The sequence below is a fragment of the Anthonomus grandis genome, chromosome 6, assembly GCF_022605725.1.
Source record: "Anthonomus grandis grandis chromosome 6, icAntGran1.3, whole genome shotgun sequence".
Taxonomy (NCBI): domain Eukaryota; kingdom Metazoa; phylum Arthropoda; class Insecta; order Coleoptera; family Curculionidae; genus Anthonomus; species Anthonomus grandis.
Genome location: NC_065551.1, coordinates 14512811 through 14538576, shown reverse-complemented (window position 1 = coordinate 14538576; position 25766 = coordinate 14512811). Strand labels below are relative to the sequence as shown.

Genomic DNA, 25766 nt, shown 5'->3' with positions numbered 1-25766 from the left:
TTTTTTACAAAGGATATGGTACAAATGAATAGTGGTTACATAAGCAATTTTAAACGAAAAATGATGATAAAATGTAAAATTAAAGAAATACCTATCTAAATTAAATGTTCGAATTGAGCACCGTTAACAGCCTGACAATAACCAAGGCGATTTAAAAATTCTTTTTAAACGTTGTCAATGACATCTGGAGTAATATTTCTAATTTCCTGGCGTATTTGTTCTTTTAAATCTTCTAAACTGGCTGGTTTAGTGACATACACTTTACTTTTTAAGTATCCTCATAAAAAGTAATCGAGGGGAATTAAATCTGGCGATCTGGGCGGCCATTCAATGAACCCTCGTCTTCCTATCCAACGATTTGGAAAAACTTCATCTAGATAATTGCGAACGGGTAAAGTTCTGTCTGGCGGAGCTCCATCTTGCTGAAAAATAGATCACGTTGGTGTATGTCGGGTTCTTCTAAGTCCGGGTACAAAGTTATCAGAGCGGGAGTAAGATCATTTTGAAGAAAGCCCAAATACCTCTTACCAGTGAGAGTGTTATCAAAAAAGTAAGGTTCTAAAACTCTCCCTTCCACCATACCGCACCTGCTGCCAGTATGACATTTTGCGAACCAATGAGCGTTTTCGGTCGCCCAGAATCGACAATTCTGTCTGTTCACATGGCCGTTTTGAGTAAACGTTGCTTCATCAGAAAATATTATCCGTCTTACGAAATTATTGCTATCATAACATAAAAGCTATATTTGCTCACTCACTCATTGCTTAAAGTAAGTGAAGAGATCTAGGGCTTTCCCTAAACCTTTGTTTTTCCCTACTACCCTATAGCAGCCTCACTATAGGTTTAAGACAAGATGGCTTGGCTGTAGTAGGTGGAGCAATGAAAAACTACTGGGTGTAGAACTCAATACTATTCACATATATACATATATATTTATTCACAAAAATTAACAACTATTTATATCAATCGTAAAATAACAATTCGTGGTAATTCAAGATGACCAATCAAGATGACCAACGTAATCATAATTTCAACTATTTGCCAATTACGACCTTGCGAACTTATAACAAACGTGAGCTTAAAATCCATCGCAAACACCTTGATCGACTAACATAAACAATTTTATATAATTATGCATGGATACCTAAAAATGCAAAAATACTAAAAAATGTCGTTTAGATATAGTTATGGCCACAATATTGACCACTCTATATATATATTTACTTACTTTTATGTTAACGTTGCTTTGTATTATATTTCACTGTATTTGCTAGTTTAAGTCTATATAATATAATGTAACGGCCTTATGTTAATCTTCGTTGTAAATCCTTAATCTTCGTTGTACCATACTTGCTGCTTGTACTTATTGTCAAATAAAAACTGTTTTTTAAAACGTGCTTCGCACGATAAGAAACATAACTGGCGCAGTCGGGTAGGATTGGAGCAGTTTGTGTGATCCAGTTTTCACGTCATCGGGATGCCATGCCGTGGTCACTGCAATCGTGAGTTTCAACTCTTCAGCTCCAAACGAACGTCGAAGCTGTAAATCAACCCTGAAGTGGTCTACCACGGGAAGAAGAACAGTCGAGACACCATTTGGCAATCAAGGCACAGAGAAGAGGTGGCTGACACGGAGATTCACCTTGAGTAGGAAAAGGTTGACATCTCTCCGTCGAGGGGTAAGTGCCCAATCCTCTCAGATCCTTTCCCTTTCTCCGGTTGAGCAAGTGGAAAGTAGTTTTAAGTTTATATTTTATTTATTTAATTATCTAAAATACAAAGTGTATGACAATTTATGATTTTTGAATTTGAAAAATCTATTTTTGATTTATTAAATTGTCTTGAATACAAAGTGTATGACAATTTATGATTTTTAATTTGAAAGATTTAATATTAAAATAATAATATTATCAGATTTTATATATCTAGTCTTTTATTAGTTTTAGTATAAGATACTTTTATTCCGTTAAAAGTATAAAATACTTTTATTCAGTTAAAAGTATAAATTAATAACTAGCACAAATCAGTTTTAACAGGCGCGAAACTTTAAAATTGATGAGTGAACCACACATTATAGACGTATTAGCGGCTAGGTTGGCTGAAACTTTAAATTTAGAAACTATTCAAGAAGAGTCAACACCAATAACGAATAATTCTAGCACAATGCCGAACATCACTGTAAATTACAACCTTTTAAAAATGTATGTAGACACCATTCTATCATACAATGGTGATATTAATACTTTAAACAGCTTTATCAGTGCAGCTGATTTTCTTTTTGAAACTTACAGTAATGATAGTGATCTTATTTTAAAGCATTATTTATTAAGGACCATAAGAATGAAGCTCATAGAACGTGCTCAAATTTTAGTAGGTAGTCACATGGAATTAACAGATTGGTTATCCATTAAGAATACACTAATTACTTGCTTTAGCGATAAAAGAAATCTAGAATGCTTAGAACAAGATCTTTTTGTGGTTTCGCACATACGAAATGAACATCCACTCGAATTTGCTAAAAGATTACAAGTTATAAGGAGTAACTTAGCTCAAAAAATTTATAACTTTGAATCCCGCGAAATGGATGCAGCTACAAAATTAATACATTTACGTCAATATGATACCATTTGCTTAAGAACATTCATTAGAGGTTTAGCAAACCCTTTGCAAAGTATTATAAGACTGAAAAACCCTGACTGTATTGAAACAGCCATGACCATGATCACCGAAGAAGAAAACTTTCAATATACACAGAATTTATATAAACCTTATTCACAACAATTCTCACAAATACAAAAACAACCACAACATAAACATAATCAAAATCAAAATAATCATTCAAATCAATTAACAAATTCGCATAAACAACAAAACCATTCTTATAATCAACAACAATATTATAGACAAAATAACCCTCAAAATAATCAAAATTTCCAACAAAATTCTTCTTCAACATTTCCTAGAGGCCCTGTACCTATTCAACCAAGATACATACCTCAAAGACCCCTTCCAACAAACGAACAAGTATTTGGAAAACCCAAGAACGTGTTTAAACCAACACGCCAAGTTCCAAAAAATAAGCCTGAGCCCATGTCAACTCGTACAAGTTATACGATACCCAGAGACCCTTCTAATAGAAACTTTAGGTCTCAAGAAATCTTCCAAATAGATAACTCGAATCATGAAGACTTCCAAAATCATGAATATGATGATCCTCAATACGATCCGTCAGATTATCAGTCAGATTACCCTCATGAAAATGCTACTTGTCTAGGTTATAATGACCCAATTGAAAATTGCGATTTAGAAGAAAATCAAATATCTTGTGAAAATGAAAATTTTCATACAACCCCGATTTTAGATCCTCAAAAATGACCTATGAAATAAACACTCAAACAACCAATAATAGTTTACCTTATATAGAAATAAAAAATCCCCCTATGAAATTACTAATTGATACTGGATGTTATCCTTCCATTTTAAGACCCTCAATTGCTGCAAAATATTTCCCAGACAGAATTTATCAATTTTCCTCAAAATTAAAAACAGGTGTAGGAGAAAAAGAAACTCTCTTCAAAGCAGATTTACCAGCATTTAACGAATTCAAAACAAATGAACCAATTTCATTTATTTTGTATGATTTTCATGAATTTTGTGATGTAATTTTAGGATTAAAAAAATTAACTCGATTTCATCTCAATATCGATCTGACTAATAAACAACTCATTAATCTAACTCGAAACCTTATATTACCCTTTAAATATCGTGAACCTGAGTCAAGTTTCAAGATAACGGTAAATGCACACGAAATCCTTAGTGCAAAAATTCCTGTTACCACACAAGAATTTGTCGATGTTGTCATTCCTGAAGGTACTCTTGATAATTTATACGTGCCCGAAACGATATGTACCGCAGAAAACGGTTTTGCCCGCGTAGACATTTACAATAATACCAACGCCGATGCCCTATCTAGAATAGAAATCCATATGATGAGAATGATTCAACAATTGGCAGCCCTGGAGATATTTCTAACGACATAGATCAATACCTTTCTAACGAAAATGTTACATTAGAAGAGTTAGACGAACTAACTGAAGTATTTGATTCATCTTTAACACAACCTAATCCTCCAGAAAAAGAAAGTAAAATCAAAATTTTACAAAATATCCAAATAAGACCCCCTGGTCCATTAACAAGTGGAGAAACCACACACTCTGCAACAGAAGACCCAATTCTAAATATACCTTTTACAGAAAATTGTTTTAACACCTATACAAATCAAATCTTAATAACTCACGGCTTTAAAAAAAAATATCATGCTTTTAAAACTACTCATTTTGGAAATAAAAATCGATATCGTTTAACCTTAACTGAAAACTATGAAAATGAAATAATTTACTTCTTTAAAGAATACATAAACCCCAAAGTTGTACATTGTTTATTTATTAAACAAACTGAAATCAATAATCTAGAAAATAAAATAGCTACTATTTTATCGAATACATTCAGACACGATTCTTATAAATTAGTGATATCTAACACCTTTTTAAATGATATAGTCGATACTCAACATCAAAGAAGCTTAATAGAAAACCACCATGAAAAATCATGTCATAAAGGTATTAATGAATGCTTAATGTCTCTAAAGAAAATGTATTATTGGCCTAACATGAAAAACGATCTAACTGAATATATTAATAATTGTGACATTTGTCAACAGGCAAAATATGATCGCCATCCCTTAAAATTAAAGTTTAGAATCAATCTCAATCAAAACTCCAAAAGAACCTTTAGAATCAATCCACATAGATACTTTTCAGATATCTAATATTAAATTCTTAACAGTAATCGATGTATTTTCACGATATGCACAGGCATATCCACTAGAGCCCACCAATAATGCAATAACTGTTTTAGATAATCTATCGATATTTATTAGTCATCATGGAATACCCCAACTAATCACTTGTGACAATGGTACTGAGTTTAAAACATCCCTTATGATAGATTTTTGTAAACTCCATAATATCCACTATACCACACCAGGCAACTCTAATAGTAATAGCCCTGTAGAACGTTTACATTCGACCCTTATTGATTCCATTCGAGTCTTAGTTAAAACACCCAAATGCGACAACAAAACAACTCATGCTTTATGCCATTATGGGATACAATTGTTCTGTACACAGCGTAATAAAAGAAAAACCCTTTGACATAATAAACGGACGTTTAAATGCTTTAGATCCCTTTGATTTGACAGACGAAATTATTATCAATAAATATGTTAACGATCGAAAAGAAAGATTAAAAATAATTTATGAATAAATTTATAATCAGTCAGTCAATACAAAAACCAGATTAAATGAAAAGCAAAATAAAAATCGTGAAATACCACCCAAATTAGTTTGGGTGGTATTCTGGTACCCTGGAAAGAAAATATATATAACGGACAAAACAGCCTTAAGAACCAAGGACAAACCCCGTAAAAGAATTGTATATATAAAACAAGATATAGGTAACAAAATAATAATACAAAAAGAGAAAGTCATTCATAAAGCTTTAATTCAAAGGCCTAAAACCTTTCCTAAAAAAGACTTTTTTCTCCCCAGGAAAAATGAACCTCCTGACGAGCCTCGCCCTCATCCTACAGATGACAGCAGCGATAGCGAATGACCGTAACCTTTTAATAAATCCTATCGAAACTCCACTACTCCCATTTCACTTAGGAAATGCCAGAGTTATAGAAAATAAACATACCTTTATACATTATATAGAATTAAAACCTCTACAATTAGAATTAGAAAACATAGAAAACACTTTTAGAATTTTAGAAGCTTCATGCAATGAAACTAACACAATTAACTCTCTGCTTATGCACCATATTAACACTATTGACCTGCTTACTCATGCTAAATATTTCATTAACGAAGTTAGAATTAAGCTTAACAATATTAAACCTCACAATAGAGCTAAACGTGGCTTAATTAACATATTAGGAAAAGCATCGAAATGGCTTTTTGGTACCTTAGAGGCAGATGATGGAGAAAGATATGAACAAGCAATAAATGAGCTTAAACTTTCTCAAAACTCTTATAAAAAGGAGCTTAACTTGCAAATATCATTAACAAAAGACTTAATTAATAATTACAATAGCACTATCACTATTCTAAGCAAAAATCAAAACTCTTTGAACAAACATGTTGCTTTATTCGAAAAACATATGAATAAAACTATTAATGATCTCTCAATTTTATTAAAACTTCAAAATACCATAAATCAATTAATAATAAATTGCCAAAGTTTCATAACATTTTTAGACAATCTAGAAGACGCAATAATGTTTGCAAAGCTCAATACGCTTCATAGTGCAGTAATTTCAGCTAGCGAATTAGAACAGACAATTTCTAATTTAATAACTCTTTATGGTGAAGAAAAAGTTATAAAATTTATAGATCTAAATTATTACTATCAAATTGCCGGATTACAAGTAAATTTCTGAAAAGACAAGATTATATTTGCCATACATTTTCCTTTATTTATAAAAGAAAATTTTAATATTTACCATCCCTATAAACAATTCAATTATTGTTCCGGAATTACCTTACCTTATACTTGGGCCATACTCGCACCAATATCAAGAAGAAGCCTGTCCTGTCGTCCAAGATCAATACGTTTGCCAGAACAATTTAGGACCACCAAAAGCTGATTGCTCAACAGCTCTGATCCAGAAAGCTGAGAACTCACCTTGCAAGCTCCTCAAAGTCAATGTGTCTACCCCTATTATACAAACTATTACCAATGAGTTTGTATTGATAATCCCAACTTCCTCAAAAGTAAAAATCCAAATGCTCTGTGATTCAAGAAGAATTTTCTTCGCAACTAGACCCAGTTTGGTCCAAATACCATACAAATGTGGAATCGAAATCCTCGCATCCCAATTTTGGAATGAAGAAAAAATCCTGCATTATGTACCCTTCCAGTTACCAGATATATCCTTTACCAACATTGAATTCCAATTACCCATGGAAACGATCCAGCTCGACTCTATCGATCCGATCTTAATAAAAGCACTTCAAGACCAGGCAAGAGTTATCAAAACCCTTCCAGAAGAAGATGACCAAATCCATCCAGCTACATGGAGTTGTTTTGCCACAACCCTTGGAGTCATACTGATCCTGTGCTGCATAGCCTTTGCAGTATACGAATTATTCTTCAAGAAAAGAACAGTTCCAGAAGATCCAGAACAGAAAGAAGACGTCACCAAGAATGTTGAAACAAACATGACATTCCTGTTGTTTCAATCTTAGGAGGGAGGAGTTATGGCCACAATATTGACCACTCTATATATATATTTGCTTACTTTTATGTTAACGTTGCTTTGTATTATATTTCACTGTATTTGCTAGTTTAAGTCTATATAATATCATGTAACGGCCTTATGCCTTAATCTTCGTTGTACCATACTTGCTGCTTGTACTTATTGTCAAATAAAAACTGTTTTTTAAAACGTGCTTCGCAAATTAACTCACTAGCTCGAAGATTTTCCTTTTTAAAAAAATTTATTTTACAAATAATATTACATTAGAGCTTAAACTACTTCTAACGTATTCAACTGACTGACTAAACAATGGGTAAACAAAGAATATATAAACATGCAATATGATATGCTGAGCTAAGGGCTTTCCATAGAGGTAACTCCTCCCTTGTTAGACAGAACTACCACTTCAAAAGGGTAGTTGAATTGGAGGGCTGGAACTGATGGCTTCTTCTTCTTTCTTCTTTAGGCAATAAATCTTGGTTCTGTAGATAAATAATAAATATGTACAAAAAATAGCAATTAGTACATATATGAACACGGTCCATAGGCTTGGTGTTCTGGAAAACTCTGGATACGATGAATAATCAGGAATGGATTCGATCCGGTTTCGAAAACTTTGTAGTTCATCCAGCTTGATATCTTGTAAATGAAGACTCAAGTTAAGGATGGGCACTTCTGTAGAAACAGACTGGAAATCTGGAAATATTATTGGTTGTTTGTCCACGTCGATTACTTTTTGGAAATTAGTGATCGATAGGTGAGCGACTTTGAAGTTGCATCTGCTGGGTAGGTTTAACAGAAAGCTTCCAGATAGTCTTCGAACTTCCTTCTGTTGGTGACAACTCAACTGCACCATTTCTTCTTGAGGGAGTACAACGATCCAATCAAATGATTGATCCAGTTGATTGACTATTGATTTTGTGAGACTAATATCAACTTGTGGGCATAAGGTGGAGTTGATAATTTTTGGGGTTTCAAGTAAGCCTACTGCGCAAGAATTTTGGACTCCGAGATCTTTCAGGTCATCTTTATCGCAAAGGAAGGTTCCAGGTTTAACTTTTTTGTATGGGTCTTCTCGATGAATGTAGTGCCATTGATTTTTTATTAAATATTTACTTCGCGGTATTACAACCCTAAACAGACTCTGATGCCTTATCGGTAAAGAATAAAGATGATAATATTCAAATAAGTTAGGACTAATTATAGGGATTCGAAGCAAATATACAATTCTATTGTTAAGAATAAAGCTATCTACATTTATAATCTTTTCAAAATTAAATATTTCTTCAAAAGTAACTTGCAAGGGCATACTTGAAGTTCCTACGATTTTTTCAAGGTTTTTTAATTCGGTTAAGAGATCTTTCATATTTACAATGCTGGGATGCATTAATCCAAGCCTAGAAAAAGTTAAAGAGTTTTCAACATCTTGCAACACTGCATCAATTATTTCATATAAGTTTATTATTTGATTTAAGATGTCTTTTATGAAAAGCTCATATTCATGTCGTGTTATAGCATTTTCTACAAGTTGATTTATATGTTGAATTTTGATCGCAAGAAGGTTTTCGTTATCGCTTATCTTATTAATTGTAGCATTAAATTTTTTTTATAATGCTTGTTGAAAGAGAGTTTTGGTTTAATAAGTTAGAAGCCAATTTATTTTGATTTTGTTGCAGTTCTTTAATAAGTTTATCATAATACTCGCCATCGCTAGCATCTAAATTGCCTGTAATTGCCTTAAAAATAGATCCAGCTACGTTTATTATGCCTCTTTTAAATCGTTTAGAATTCGGGATTAATTCTCTTATTTTATTTTCTACTCTTAACTTAATTAATTGTAGAATTTTTAAATAATTACTTGTATTATTATAGTAATCTTTATGAGTCATTAAAGCACTTGTTACATTTATCGTTTGATTATTTAATTTATTTATTTCGTCAAGGATGGGGTTAAGGTCGTAGTAATGTATTAAAGTGTGGGTGTATTTTGTAACTTGAGCTGTTCCTAATCTGTACGGTAAAATTCCTGGGTTATCTGCTACCTGCGTTATCGTAATTCGGTTGTCATTTGCGAGCACGATCGTCGCAGAGCTGAAAGAGAATAATTGTGCTTTTAATCAAAGCTGTAAAGTTTTTTTAGTGGGCGTCTTAAATTGCTCATATGTATTTTACCGTGATTTTCGGTCGTTATTGTTTTGCGGTTTTCATTTACTGTTTCAATATTACAGGGTTTTGTAAATTTATCTGATAATTTTTGCCTTTGATGTTTTTTTATATACACACTTTGATTAGGCTGAAATAGCTCGGGCCCATCGCGTTTTTCATTAATTTTTCTAATTAATGTTTCCTTATTTTCAACAAGTTTTTTATTTAGATTTTCGTATAAAAGACGAGATTTTTCTTTATGGGAATTTACATAATCCGTTAAAAGAATTTGATCCAATCTTATATCAAAAGGATCACATGGAGAAATGTGTCCACTTATCACTTCTATGGGTTTAAATTTGGTTACCGAGTGAATGGAATGATTATATGCTAGTAAAGCATAAATCATTTTTTTAATTATAGGGGTATTTTTAAATTCTTGATTATTAAATAAACGTATATGCTCAGATAAAGTTGAGTGAAGTCTTTCAATAACTCCATTTGACTGAGGATGGTTAGGTGAACAGAAATGTAATTTAATTTTATGTAAATTAAGAAGTTCTGTAAAATTAGTGTTTTTGAACTCAGTACCGTTGTCAACTATTATTTGTTTAGGTACACCGTGGTGACAGAAAAATATTAATAACTTGTCCACAATTTCTGTTGCAGCTAAAGAATTAAGGGGGTACGCTTGAGCGTATTTTGAGAAGCTATCAATTATTGTTAAGAATTTAACTTGTTCTAATGTGTAGGTGTCTAGGTGTATTATTTCGAAGGGTTTCGATGCTGTTGGCGTTACATTCATTTGCATAGTGACCGGGTTTCGTTCGTATTTACTTCTTTGGCAAATTTCGCAATTATTTATATATGTTTGGATTGTATTTTTTAAATTTGGCCAATAATAGCGTTCTTTAATTTTCTGTAGGGTTTCATCGATACCACGATGATTGGTCTTAGATTCATGATAATTTTTTATTATCTCGGGTATGTCGCGTTTATCGGTTACATCGATTAATTTTTTTAAACATCGTCGAAGTTTGAGAGAAGGCCATTTAAAAGTTTTTCGAATAACTTCAGAAAACTTTTCATAAACTTCTGGTTTTTCAAAATAAATGTGATATTGTTTATCAGCTATAACATATTCTTTTATTAAATTTAAAATATCATTTTCAAAGTTATTTTCGGAAATTTGAGCAGTAATTCTGCGTTTTTTCTCAAATAAAATTGAAATTTTTGGTTTGGCTGGTGAATGTAAAACAGTTGAAATAAAAATTTGATTCGCACCATAATTGACTGGGATATCATGGATTGGTATTCCCACAATAGGGTCTTCACTTTGATTCGTATGAACGGTCATGTCGTCATCATCAGGTGGTTGTTTATCAGCTGTTGGAGTTGTGACTGGGTCAATGACTTGATGCGTGACGTCATCATCTGGTTGAACCATGGTGGAAATTTGATCTAAATCTTCTTGTTCTCGTGAAGGTCCTTGTCCTTCCTGTAATTCTCTATTAAACTGTTCGATATAATCTTTAAGATCAAACCTGTTTGTTTCTTTAGTATGTATCTCTATTCTTGAAAGGGCGTCCGCATTTGTGTTAAGTTTACCTTTTTTGTAAATTACATTATAGTCATATTCATCAAGTTTAATGCGCCATCGCATTAATTTGGAACTAGGGTCTTTTAACGAAAATAACCACTGTAAGGGCTTATGATCAGTGATTAAATTAATTTTCCTTCCAAAGATATAAGGGCGGAAATATTTCGTTGCCCATACTAAGGCCAAAAGCTCCTTCTCTGTTGTCGAATAATTTCTTTCCGAATCATTGAGAGTTCTTGATGCATACGCTATTGGTAAATCATGCCCTATTGGTCCTTGTGATAGCACTGCTCCAAGGGCTACATTACTAGCATCCGTAGTGAGATTAAATGTTTTTGTAAAATCTGGATACTGTAAGATAGGTTCATTTACCAAAAGATTTTTACATAAATGAAAACATTCTACAAATTCTTGGGTGTGTTCGATGTTCGCACCTTTCTTTAAACATTTAGTCAGTGGTTTTGTTATACGGGCAAAGTCTTTAATAAATCTTCTGTAATAGCCCAATAATCCCAGAAATCCTTTGATTTCTTTTGTCGACTTCGGTATTGGATATTTCTTAATTGCTTGAATTTTGTCCGGGTTTGGTTTGACACCGTCTGCTGTTACAACGTGTCCAAGATAGGCGACTTCCTTTCGTAAAAATTCGGACTTATCTAATTGTATTTTGAAGTTAGATTCTCGAAGTCTTTGAAATACACATCTTAATCGTTCTAGGTGTTCTTGTAACGACGTGGAAAATACAATAATGTCGTCTATATAGACAAGACATTTTTCATTCTGGATACCTTTTAAAATATTGTCCATTACACGCTGGAACGTCGCTGGCGCGTTCTTCAAGCCAAAAGGCATACGCAAAAATTCGTAATGTCCCTGCTCTGTATTGAATGCTGTTTTTTCGATGTCATCTTCATGCATCTGGATCTGGTGAAATCCACTTGCCAGGTCTAATGTGGTAAAATAATGACACTTGCCAAGTTTGTCCAATAGATCGGTTATATCAGGCAACGGGTATTTGTCACCTAAAGTTTTAGCATTTAGTCCTCTAAAGTCGATAACGACTCGCCATTTTTGAGTGCCCGATGCATCTTGCTTTTTGGGGACAACCCAAATTGGTGAACTCCATGGAGAGTTACTTGGTCGAATAATTTTTTGTTGCAACATTTTATCGATTTGTTTTGCAACTTCGGCTTTGTGTACTTGAGGATAACGGTATGATTTGGTATAAACTGGTATTTCATCTGATGTCCGAATTCTATGTTTAATTTTATTCGTGAATGTTAAGGGGTCATTTTCATTATAAAATATGTCACTATATTCTTTAATTAAATTTAATATTTTAGTTTTCTCTTCTAAGTTCATATGATCAGTTCGAAATTTAGAAAAATTTAATTTGCGTTGGTGTGAATAAACACTTTCGTCATAATTATTTAAAGAGATTGTTGGTCTTTCAAGGTCTTCTTTGTTACATTTTTCTACCTCTATCTCATGCGAAAAGTCTAAAGTTACGGGTTCATTGGTGTTATTTAATATAGTGGTTAAAGCAAAGCCTTTTCTTGCGACTGATAAGCATTCCGGGATCTCGCAGTTATGAAACTTCTGATGAGGTATTATAATTTCGCCATTTTTTACAGACGTTTTAATTTTTATAACTTGCTCGACTCGCGGTGCAATTGTTATGCAGTTTAATTCATTTTTAGTTTCTTGAAATTTTAATTTAATTTTTGCATAAGGTGTTATTAAATAACCTTTGTCAAAATCGAGTTTTGCTTGTAATAATTTAAGGTTGTCAAGTCCTATTAAACCATGAAAAATTTTATGAAACTTAAAAAGATAAAATTTCAAATTTTTTGGTTCAGGCAAATTAAAAATTGTTGAAGCGGGAATTAAGGAACTAAATTGATGTGCAGATTTTTGAAAAACAGTTGACACTAAAAAGGGGTCGTGAAAAATTTTATCAGCATAAAATTTTTCTGCAATGTCAGGGTCAATAAACGATTTTGTTGAACCTGAATCGATTAAAATTTTTATTTTGGTTTCTGGAAACTCTATATAAGAAAGTTCGCTAGAGTTTGAGAAATTAAAGGAAATTAATTGAGGTTCATGTGTCACATTTTGGTGTTCGTTTGAGAAGTTTCCTGAAAATTTTCATTTTCATAAGGTTTCTCAATTATACCTTCGTTACTTTGTTCAGAACCATATTGAGCAAAAGAGTTTTCGGTATTATCGTAATCACAATAATTATAGGGTACATTTGTACAATTCTGTTCTTGAGGGTAATAATATTGTTGTGGATAATATTGAGAATGTGTTGAATTATCAATATTATTTTCAGTTTCCGTATTATATAATTCTTCAAAAACAAATTTTGGAGGATTATAATTATTGGATGTATTTGGGGTATTTGTTAATGGTTTAAATTTTGAGGATTCTATTCCAGACATAGGGGTTGCTGGTGGTAAATGTTTTATTTGGTTTGGCCTAAATACATTTGTTGGTGGTTTAGTTTTGCCAAATACTTGTGAGTTTGTGAAAAACTTTTGGGGTGGTCTATTAGGGTTTGGCCTAATAGGCACTGGTTGAGAGGGAAAAGTTGGTCGAAAATTATCTTTAAATGGTTGAGAATAAAAATTATTATGGTATTGTCTATTTTGATTTGTGTTATTTTGATAATGTTGATTAGGTACGTTATGCCTTATGTTATTTTGATTTTTTGGCATATTTAACAAATGTTTTGCGTTATTTTCTTGCAAGTAATGAATATTATGCTCTTGAGTGACAAACTGTAGAGCTTGCATAAGATTTTCAGGTCTCATGCATCTAATTGTTGTACCTAGTGGTTCTTTTAAACCTGATAAGAAAGTTTTTAAAGCAAGGTCGTTATAAAGAGATCTTTTTAAAATTTTTGCAACATCTGTGGTTTCATGTAAATCTACATATGAACACAACAAATTCAAAATATGTAAAATACGATCGTAATATTGACTTGGCTTTTCGTGATTTAATTGTTTCATCATAACCAAATCCCTGTTTAAACAAACTTCGTCCCTTTGATCCGCAAAATTTCTTCTTAGGGTCTCTTTTAACTCATCCCATGTACTAACATTTTGGATATTTATGACTAACTTAGCTTGCCCTGTTAACTTACTTATTAAAGAATTTAAAATATATACATTTTGAAAATTAGCAGTATTTATTCTATCATAAAAACTATCAATAAGTGATTGGCATGTTGTTAAATAACGATTTAAATCATTTGGATTTCCGTCAAAAACGGGAATGCAATTTAAGTATTCTGGTTTAAATTGTGCCATTTCTAAATTATTTGTAATTATAGAATTAAAATTATTATTAGAATTACTACTACTTGATTCTAAATTAGATTCTAAATTAGATGCTTCCGTAATTTGGGAAACAGAGTCAGCTGAGGGTTTTATTCTTAATTTGTTAAAAACATCAATTATGTCTTCGACGTCAGACATAAAGAAAATGCAAATATTTAAATATCAATGCATTAAAAAATTCAATCAATAGCACTTACATTAGTAGAAGTCCAATCTTCGGCATAACTCTAAGGGTGAGGCTCTGGTTAGGCAATGTAGTCCCTTCCAATTCCTTATCCTTGCGAAGACAGGCAATGTACGTCCTATCCCCCGATGTTTAGTCGAACAATATGTAATACACAGTTCTACGATAGATTGGGATCTTTTGATTTTCGAAAAAATCCACTCTGCGTTTTACAAAAAAGTCAACTTCACAACAATGTTCTTTCCGGTTAATTCGTTAAAACGAAAAAAATCGATCGGCGATTCGATTGATTTCCAGAAATCCGACCCGACTGCGCCAATTAACTCACTAGCTCGAAGATTTTCCTTTTTAAAAAAATTTATTTTACAAATAATATTACATTAGAGCTTAAACTACTTCTAACGTATTCAACTGACTGACTAAACAATGGGTAAACAAAGAATATATAAACATGCAATATGATATGCTGAGCTAAGGGCTTTCCATAGAGGTAACTCGCACGATAAGAAACATAACTACATATTCCCCGCTCTCTCTGCTTTCTGCTGGAGGAATGTTTAAGGGGCGGAGTTCCACCATCGTCGTCTCGTTGGGGTCATGTGTAGATCGACGTCGCTTGTACTGCCTTGTATACCCCCTCAATATTATTCTATGACTGCCTCTTCATAACCGATAAGGATATGCAACATATCGAGATAATGATCAATATGGTGAAGCCACTTACAGTGTAGAAGTGAAGTGTGACTTTCTTCCATATTTCACCTTCCAACTGCTGACCTAGTCGCTGCTCGTCCAATGAAAGGTTAGTAAGGTCATCTGCTACGTTGAATACGGGTTCCCTCGAAAAACTGCTGACTGGAGCTGTTTTTTGTTTTGTTGTTTTGTTGTTTCTGGACTGGTTTTTGCTTGGTGTAAGTCGGTGATATTAACAAATGTTGATGTTTTTGTATAGCTTGACACAACAGGAACGGTATCGAAGCGTTTTGCGATTATATTGTTTTGTTTGGTTTTTAAGATGCATGCTTCGGTTAGTTGAATTATGCCGGTGGTATTTACTAATATTTCTTCCCTTATGCCATTGCAGGTAATGGCGATGTTTATTGGATTTGGCGAAATAAACATCCATGTATTTGGCGTGAAAAGCTGTTTCTATATGGTGCAGTTTGTGTGTTTTTATGTTGCATGGCTTCCCTTGATGTCGTTGATATTTTTCGTCAATGACGCAATTTGGACTGGCGTCTATATTTCTAATCGTTGTCGGTGAACACAGGTATTTGTTGTTTCGGCGTATGCATGCTGTTAATTCATCGTGTGACAGCTCGAAGTACTGTTGATTATTGTAGTCGACTGCCAGAATGTCATTAGGTATTTCCAGAGACTAGTAGGAATGGTTTTCAACATGAAGAGCTGTTGGATATACTTTCATGAGGTTGAAATTGAAAATATCTTCAATGGCAAAATGTGTGAACAAATGTGTGGCTTTTTGAAGGCTATTGTAAACATGGGCTGGTGACAGGATATTAAATATCGATTCTTGTTCGAAAAGTATCTGGAAAAGTTTCTGGTTCATTGTTCCAGCGTTCGACGAGGCTTGCCGGTCTTGATGTAGTAAAGTATGGTGGTACCCATTGCAAACTCTGCACATACTTATCATGGTGCATCTATCTCTCGAATTATGGCTTAAACATCTGGCACATAGTTGATGGTATTTTATCATCTTCATTCGACCCGTTGGTGATTGGCACAGGGATAGATTGCAGTGCCAAATAGAGTGTCCTCGATTGCATATTTGGCATACTAGATTGCTTTGGGATTTGTCGTTTTTTCCTGAATAGATTTTTAATGCGTTCCAAGCATTCGGTGGTGTCATAATATAATTGTTTAAGTTTATGTACTGACTCCTACATAATTATCGGGAACTCGAAGATCTTGTCCACCAACTTTGACACAATGAGTCGTTTGTTTTGATATCGCTGTTTCAATAGATGCCATGCGGCATCGTAGTTTCCATCTGTTGCGAGTAAATGTCTTATGGTGATTTGTGCTTCTCCGTGAAGAAGGGACTTGAGGTGCTCGAGCTTCTGTGCATTTGATAACTTATTGTTTTGATGGATAACTCTTGTAAAGAGATCGTTGAACGTGGGCCACTCTTCGTACAATCCGCTAAATGTCGGAATGTTCATTGTTGGAATGGGTGTGTTATTTAATACATCCTTCCCCTCCTTGATTTTTTCTTTCGCAGCTTCATAATCTCATCGTAAGACCTTTTGATTAGGCGGTGGACTGCTAAGTATTCTTTGCTGGTGGTGCCTTTGCAGAGGATCTCATTGTGAAATTGCTGAATGGGCCCCCATAGATTTCTGATGTCTTCTTTTAAAAATTCATATCGAGTTCATTTTAAATTTCTTCAATCAGGAATTCAAATTCTTGGGTCACTACTTCTTTTCTTTTCAGCACTGTTTCGGCTTCTTCTGTCTTCTTCTCCTTTTCTGCTTTTTTGCACGTCTTCATATAGGTTTTAAAGTTTTCATAAAGTCCATTCATTTGGTTAAAATATTTTTTCGTAAAATAAGTATGGCTGGCCTCTCCTATTCTTTTCAGCTTCTCGTCGTTTTCTACTATGGCTTCCCATATTCCGTCTCCCTGTTGGTTTCGCTGAGTAATATATGTTGGTGTCTTTCTTGCATGTGAATCTTTCTTTACATTGACTAGAAGTTGCCCTAATTCTCCCACTAGCTCCTGCTGGCGGAGGACAATTTTATTTGTTTCTTCCATTGCTTTCTCGATTATGGACGCGGCTGTTTTGGCTTGATTTGCTTTTCTTGCTTGACTGCTTTGCGTGGCTTGATTGGCTTGACTGACTTGACTGCTTTGAATGGCTCGACTGCTTTGACTGCTTTGTTTTAAAGATGGAGACGGCCCTTTTTGGCGGTTACTCTTGACTTGACGGCTCGAAGGACCGTGAAAAGATCTAGGGCTTTTCCCTAAACTTTTTTTTTCCTACTACCCTATAGTAGCCTCACTATAGGTTTAAGACAAGGTGGCTTGGCCGTAGTAGGTTGAGCAATGAAAAACTACTGGGTGTAGAACTCAATACTGGTTTATTCATAAAAATTAACAAATATTTATATCAATCTTAAAATAACAATTCGTGGTAATTATAAAAATCAAGATGAGCAACGTAATCATAATTTCAATTATTTGCCAACAAACGTGACCTCAAAATCCATCGCAAACACCTTGATCGACTAACATAATCAATTTTATATAATTATGCATGGATACTTAAAGCTACCTAAAAATGTAAAAATACTAAAAAATGTCGTTTAGACATTAAGAATATTTTATAAGGGTGGACTATTCCTATCGATTCATTCACCTTCGGTTAATTTTCTCATATTTCATATAATCTCAGTAGGTAATAAGGAGGAGTTACTAATAAAACGCAGGATCACACTGCTTTCACTTCTCAAAAAGAATAAACACCACTTGCAAATGTAAAAATACTTCAAATAGTTGCACCAAAATACATTCACTTTTGGACACTAACAACAACTAAAAAACGAAAATACCAACATTTAATTTAGATATATGTTTCTCTAATTTTACATTTTATCATAATTTTTCGTTCAAAATTGTTTATGTAACTATTATTCATTTGTACAATATCGTTTGTAAAAAAATGCGTTCTTTCCGATTCTGCATTAAAAAATTGTGGTTTCTATTTAAAAAACATATTGATGACATCACATCTTTTTTTGAGATATCCTATATATTTAATTTCCACGTAGAAAACCCTAAACGCAATAATAAAATCGACGGGTTCGAGTATTTTTTTCAGAAACAGGTCCATTTCATTTTTATTGAATTTATCCGCCACTTTACAGATAGTTTCTAGTATGTACGCGTTTGAAATGGCGCGTAAATTTAAAGATCGTTCAAAAAATTTCATGAAATTTCAAATAAAGCAAATCACTATATTATAATTCTCATCGATTTTTTTAAATAAATTAATACTTTATTTCTTATTTTAAACCAATGAATTTATTTAATAATATTATAAGTTTACAAATACCACTATTTTTTATATTTTCTATAAATTTATAACAGGTATTTCAATCAAAAATAACTCTTTTCAGTATATATGCTGAAAAAATCAACATTGAAAAATCAGTATTTTTCAGTTTTTTCAAATTTAAACGATTTTCTTTGCTTGAAGGGGTATAATTTTATTATTTTATATAAATGTAGAAGTCCACAAAAAAAATAAGCGCCGGATGAAGTGTCTAAGGCATCAAAAAAAGGGTTCTCGCTTGAAAAAACGTATTTTTTTTAAGAATGGTTAATTTCTCAAAAACTAATTAACTAAAAACATACAAACAGCTACAATTAAGCCAATTTTCATAAAGTTTGGATTTTTTTTGGTGGAGTTAAAAATAAAAAACGAAAAAATTGTTTTTTTTTTCACTTTTCTTCTAAATTTTTAGGATATGTCAAAAAATGTTTCAAATAAAAATTGTGTATTTTTTAATTATCCTCAACTTTTCCATTTAACTTTTTTTGATACGACAAGTATTTACGCCGTAAGTCAAAAAACCGTTTTCCACCCCTCTTCACCCTCACCGCTCCGCCCTTGAGAAAATCTAGCTCCTACATGTTTGATCTTAGTATTTGTAATTTCTATTTCTACCATTTCCCGGTGATGTTAGGAATTTTAATTTTTTTAGTCTCCATTTTAGGTAGTACACCAGCACTATATCACTAATCCTAAGTTTCTAATTTTGACAAAGGGTATCATTTCAGAGTTTAATAATATTTTGTTTTTGTACGATTACTCAAATTCGTCCCTACGATTTCTTGGACCAAATACTATTATTCCTAATTTTGATGCATTCAGTTTTATGCAATGTATTTTCGATATTTCGTGGACATTTTCCAGATCATAATTAAAGCGACTACAGCTTGTTCCAATTCATCTGGGTCAAAAACAATATACGATTGCGTATCGTCGTAATAATAGTGATGAAAGCTGGATAAGAAAGCAGTAGGAACTGGGACACATAGAGGGAATAGAGCAAAGGTTCCAAAATTGAGCCCTAAGCAACGCCTAACTGAACAGGTAAGAAGCTTGATGTTTTCCCACCGTAAGACACAGCTTGCATTCTACCACATAATATATTGAAAATTAAGCTGTATACGTCTTCAAAGAGCCCCAAGAACTTTAAAAATGATAAGAACAACTCATAAATCAAAGTATCGAAAACTTTGGAGTAATCTAAAAGCGCCAAAACTGATTTGATCGGTGGCAGAAACTGTATCATCGGCCATTTTTATTAATCCGGTAGCAAAGCTGTGATCTGGCCTAAAATCAGATTGATGGACTGGTAGTAAAGAGTATTTTTTAACATGTCTTGTATCTGAACGTCAATAACCTTTTCCAGTACCTACCTAAGGAAGTGTAAGAAGAATACTTACAGGGCTTAGTGAGTTTCTATTATCTGGATTATTTGGTACATGAATAATAATGGCTTACTTCTAGCCTAAGGGAAAAACAGAGTTGAGAATACAAAAATTTTACAGTGAGTGACACACGGTAATTATGAAGGCATACAGACTTAAGTGTTGATTTATTGACACCACCCAATCCCAATTTGAAGAATTTCATTTTAAAACAAAAAAAGTATAACCAAAGTAAGGAGTCAAAAAAAGATGAGAGTCTTATAATTTAACTTTGTGTTTGAATTATAAAAATGTAAGAGTTCTTGGTCTGCTTAAAGATTTAGTACAGATTCAATAAAATGTTTATTTATAAGCTTTACATTAATTAAATCTAAAGTTTTCAATTAAAAGTTTTTGATCTGCTTGCATTAACGTAATAATTTATCGTTATCTTTCATCATGACTTTTATCGTATCAGTTAGAATATATACCTTGGAAAGCAAATATTTTTTAAATAAACCTTGTAGCAAGCAAATGGACTTTACACTGTATAATAAATACACATACGTCACGTGATTGATTGTTTTATTAGTAAGAAACGGTCACGTGATACTGCTGTTGAAATTAAGTTTCAAAGTTTATAAAGAGGTTTTGATGATGAAGATGATGATAAAGGTCAAAACGTGGGTGATTCAAAAAAAATGTGCTGGAATCGCAAAAAAATGAAATATTACAATTAAATTGTCATAAATTATTATAAGTAATTTAATTACCTGTTTGTAAAATTGATAAAACAAGTATAAAAACTATAAAACTTTGTAAAGAAAACAGAATTTCCATAATATCATTCAATAGGTAAATTCACAAAGTAAATTTAACTTTATTGTGTTTGAATTCTAAAAATGTAAGAGTTTGGTTGGTTTTGCTTGAAAATTAAGTACAGATTTAATAAAAATGTCTATTTATTAGCTCTGCATTATTAAACTCTTCAGGTAGAATTGAATTTGTTTTTTATTTATCTTGTTAATATTTTTTACCAAAGGGCCTAACAGTTTTCGCTTCTAGCATGGTGAAAAAAGATTTTTATTCCCTATCAATTGTAAAGTTGACCGAATTGCGCATTTCTTTGTAATTATTCCAGATAGTTAAGTTTTTGATCTGCTTGCATTTACGTAATAATTTATCATTATCTTTCATCATGACTCTTATCGTATCAGTTAGAATATACAGTGTGTCCCGAAATAACATCGCAATATTTTACCAGCTGCATCTTTGCCCAAAAATAAGACAAAAACTTCATATACAGGAATCTTAAAAAGTGAATTATTTTTATGTTACAGAGTGTTTTATAATTCCTATTGAAGATGGTTTTTTGTTAATATTTTTGAAACGCCTGGTCGTTATTTTTCGAAATTTTTATCGTATACTACTGTCATTGTTACTGATTTTATAAATATTAAATCAATTTTATGGTAAAATGTATATCCCTTTAAGTTCTACTGGGATATTGTTTTCCCATCGTGCCTAATATAGGCGCCTAATGTTTTACTGGGAAAATATCTTCCGAAAGTATTACAGTACATTATAGTGTATGTGCTGCCATCTGTACGTCAGTGGACAAAGTTTCCTCTTGACAGACGATCATTTGGTGGGAAATTATTATGCCAGTGGTTCCCCATATAGCACAAAAAGCATAAAATACTTGTTGCATATGTTTTGAATCCTTTTGTTGATTTTTTTTGTGAAAAAGAAGGTGAAATATTATTAAAAAATGTAAGTATAGTATTATAGGTACTTATTAGCCTTAAATTATAGTGAATTCGTGTTAAATGGTTTTTAAATTTAGTCATACTGAAGATAAAAATTAAAAAAAAAATGAGGTTAGAATTTATGTTTTTTTTCTTATTGATCTTTGTTAAAAACAAATAATAACTGTTTCTCATACTTACCAATATCTAATCTATGAAGAAAAAATATTATTATTAGTGCCTGTCAATTAGCCAGGCAGAAAATACGTATAATACGTTGAATTTTGTCTTTTTAGCAATCGCTAGTTGGTGATTGGTGTCCCATACATGATGTGGCTGCCCAAATACTTGTCCGATAAACAGTTAGAAGAGCTTCTTTATCAAGAAGATATCACCGAAACTATGGCTGTTGACTCAGAATGTGAAGGTGATTCAGATGCAGAAGACAATATGGCCATTGTCAGTGACCAAAAACTTTAAAGTATCCTTTAGGAACTCTATATTAGAATCAGACCAGCAACTTCCTAATGATTCTAAGCATAGCAGCTCAGATTTTACTGTGCCTTCTTCGAAAATACTAGATATGCCATCTACATCTTCGGAAAATTCCAGTTTTTCACGACCAAAACGTCTCCAAAGAAAGAAAATATTTACTGAAGATAATTTTTTAGAAGATTCGGATGACTCCGTTGCAGACCCAGATTACGAGCTGATAGACCCATCCAAGTACAAAAAACTTTTTACAGAAATTTTGGAGTCTGAGAGCAGCGAATCAGAAGAAGAAGTTACCAAAGTTATTGAGCAAGAAATTAGATAAAGTTTTAAAACCAAGGACAAACCTGAAAAGAAATTTGAATGGACCAAAAATACCGAAATTCCAGAGATGTATAGTAAAGTTCAATTTACCGAAAATGTAGGACTAAACGGCTATGACATTGACAGTCCACTTTCAATCTTTTTGAAATTTCTTCCTGATACCTTTCTCACAAAAATAGTGGATGAAAGTAATCTATACGCTCAACAATTGCGCAAGAATGACGAGTTTACAAAAATTACACTAGCGGAGTTGAAAGCTTTTCTAGGAATTTTGGTATCTATGGGAATACACCCCCTACCCAGTATAAAATTATACTGGTCAAAAGATGAAAACTTTCATGTAGATCGAATCGCAAGAGTTATGACCTTGAAAAGGTTTTTATTTATTTTGAGACACCTACATCTCAATGACAATACAAAAATGCCTGCCAAAGGAACAGATCAGTTTAATAAACTCTACAAACTACGTCCTATGATTGACCATCTTAAAACTACGTTTCCGAAATGCTTTAATTCTTCACGCAATATTTCTATCGATGAGTCTATGATAGGGTACAAAGGAAGGTCTAGTATGAAACAGTATATGCCAATGAAGCCCACCAAAAGGGGCTTTAAAGTTTGGACTTGTTGCTGCTCTGAAAGTGGGTATCTGTTAAATTTTGATATCTACACCGGAAAAAATGAAGATGGTACAGTAGCACAAAGCCTGGGAGAAAAGGGGTGTTGTGGCTATCGGAACCTTATGCTGGAAAATATTACTGTTTCTTGTTTGACAACTATTTATGTAGTATTACTCTTCTTGATGTTCTCCTTAGTAAAGATTTATCTGCGTGCGTCACCTTACGAGTAGATAGAAAATATTACCCTAAAGATATTTTAAAACCTGATAAAGAGTTACAAAAATCAGAGTTTCATTTCGCACAATCTGGCAACATCGGAATAGTAAAATGGAAGGATCGCGGCACAAAATCTGTATGTGTTGCATCCACAATTCATGATCCTAGTGAAAAAACCACAGTTTTGCGACGTAACCAAAAAGGCGAAAAAATTGATGTGAATTGTCCAACAATGATTTCTTATTATAATAAATATATGGGCGGAGTAGACTATTTTGACCAATACATGTCATTTTATAATATGAATCATAAATCTAGACGATGGTGGATCAAAATATTTTTATACTTACTAGAAGCATGTACTGTGAATTCCTACATACTTTATAGGTTGTCAGCAAAAATGCAAAAGAAAAAACCCATAAGTCACTTGAAATTTAGGTCCTTGCTTGTAAACCAACTCATAAACAATTTTTGCACCAAAAAAAAAGAAACAACCCTGATGGTACGAAGACCGTACAAAATACTGTCAGACTCACAAATGTAGGCGATCATATGCCCTCAACGATCAAAACTTACAGAAGGTGCGCCCGCTGTAGTACAGAAGCCAAGGAGAAACGGAGCAATATAATTTGCTCAACTTGTAATGTCGGATTATGTAAAAATTGTTTTACCCCTTTTCATACGTCTTATATTTTGAGTTCGGTTCCTTATTTGAAATCCATAAGTTTTATAAAATTTTTCAAATATATAGCAATGGAAGTTTTAGTTTAGTATTTGCTTGTACGTACTTGATAATTTTTTGATTACTTATTCGAATAAAAATCATTTTTTAGTAGATTAGGCATTGTTTTCTAAAAATTTTATGCACGTGGGAAATTATTTTCCCAGCAAATTCATAGAGATAGTCATTCGACTAAAATTTTTTTGGGATAATAATTTCCCACCTCAAAAAAAATAATATGAAAAGAAAAAAATATAAAAGAAATAAAATTTTGTCATTAGATGACCTTTCATCACAAATCATTAAGAAATTTTCAATTAAAATGTTTCTCAGACTTCTGCAACTTAAAGGGATATAGGGTCGTTTAAAATTAGTGGTCAGCAAAGATAGCTTTTTTTCTAGTTACTTTTTAATTATTTGGATAGTAAAATTAAAAAGAAGCAACATAATATAAAACAATTATAAAACACCCTATAACATGAAAACGATTCACTTTTCAAGATTCCTGTATATGAAGTTTTTGTCTTATTTTTAGACAAAGATGCGGCTGGTAAAATATTGCGATATAATTTCGGGACACCCCGTATAACTTGTAAAGCAAATAAATTTTTTAAATAAACCTTGTAGCAAGTAAAGTGACTTTACACTGTATAATAAATACACATACATCACGTGATTGATTATTTTATTAGTAAGAAACGGTCACGTGATACTGCTGTTGAAATTAAGTACGCCTACGTGATCCAAGATGGCCGCTGCCTAAGAAATACAAGGGCACTGTGAGAAGTTTTTCCAGGGAGCCAATACCTTTCTCTCGTTTTTTCTTAACTTTACAGGGTCCAAGGTTTATTTTTTGATTTTCTTAAATTCCTTTTAATATGAATCAGAATGGGTAAAATTCCAATATTTCGATCTTTATTATTTCTTCATTAAGGATTGTTATTGAATAAGTGTTGTTTTGTGTGAATTTTATAAAAAGGTTCTGATGATGAAGATGATGATAAAGGTCAAAACGTAGGTGATTCAAAAAAAATGTGCTGCAATCCCAAAAAAATCAAATATTACAATTAAATTGAATAAATTATTTTAATTACCTGTTTTTAAAATTGATAAAACAAATATAAAAACTATAAAACTTTGTAAAGAAAACTGAATTTCCATAATAGCCGCCTTCGTAAATAATCAAAAACTGTTCGATAGAACACCATTCAACAGGTAAATTCGCGTTTGACTAAAATGTTTTCCATCAAAAATGGCGATTTTCTCTACGGGCTGACCCAAATTTGGAAGTTTTACACCAAATAACTAGAAAAGTATGCCACGGCCTACGGTAATAATTTTTATTTAACGCTAAACTAACATTAAAATAGAGTCTCGTGGCCTAAACATTCAACGTATACGGTAAAGTATTCTTTCCCTAGGAATTTCAGATTTTAGAAGTACATTTTTTTATTTTTTTAGTTAGTTAATTTAATTCTGAGATAGATCTTAATCGTCAAAAAGAAATAAATATGAATTACCCGGAAAAGGTAATACCCAACTAAGTGAACTATTTAAAATATATGCCTAGAAAAATCTATTCCAGGCAGTTACGTCAAAATGTGTTTTCAAAGAA

At 32.5% G+C, this 25766-nt stretch overlaps 1 protein-coding gene and 1 long non-coding RNA gene across 2 annotated transcripts in view; one reads left to right on the top strand and one right to left on the bottom strand.

Moving 5' to 3' along the window:
* Nucleotides 1-25428, bottom strand: part of LOC126737478 (uncharacterized) — a 39619-nt gene extending 14191 nt beyond the window's left edge. Inside the window, exon 1 of the mRNA XM_050442398.1 lies at nt 25246-25428. Within this exon, the coding sequence (XP_050298355.1) occupies nt 25246-25312 (67 nt within the window). The 5' untranslated portion in view covers nt 25313-25428. The remainder of the gene's footprint in view (nt 1-25245) is intronic.
* Nucleotides 21703-24261, top strand: LOC126737487 (uncharacterized). Its single transcript, XR_007661034.1, has 2 exons — nt 21703-21803; nt 22075-24261. It is a non-coding gene; the product is annotated as an uncharacterized LOC126737487 (long non-coding RNA).
* Nucleotides 25429-25766: the final 338 nt, after the last annotated feature.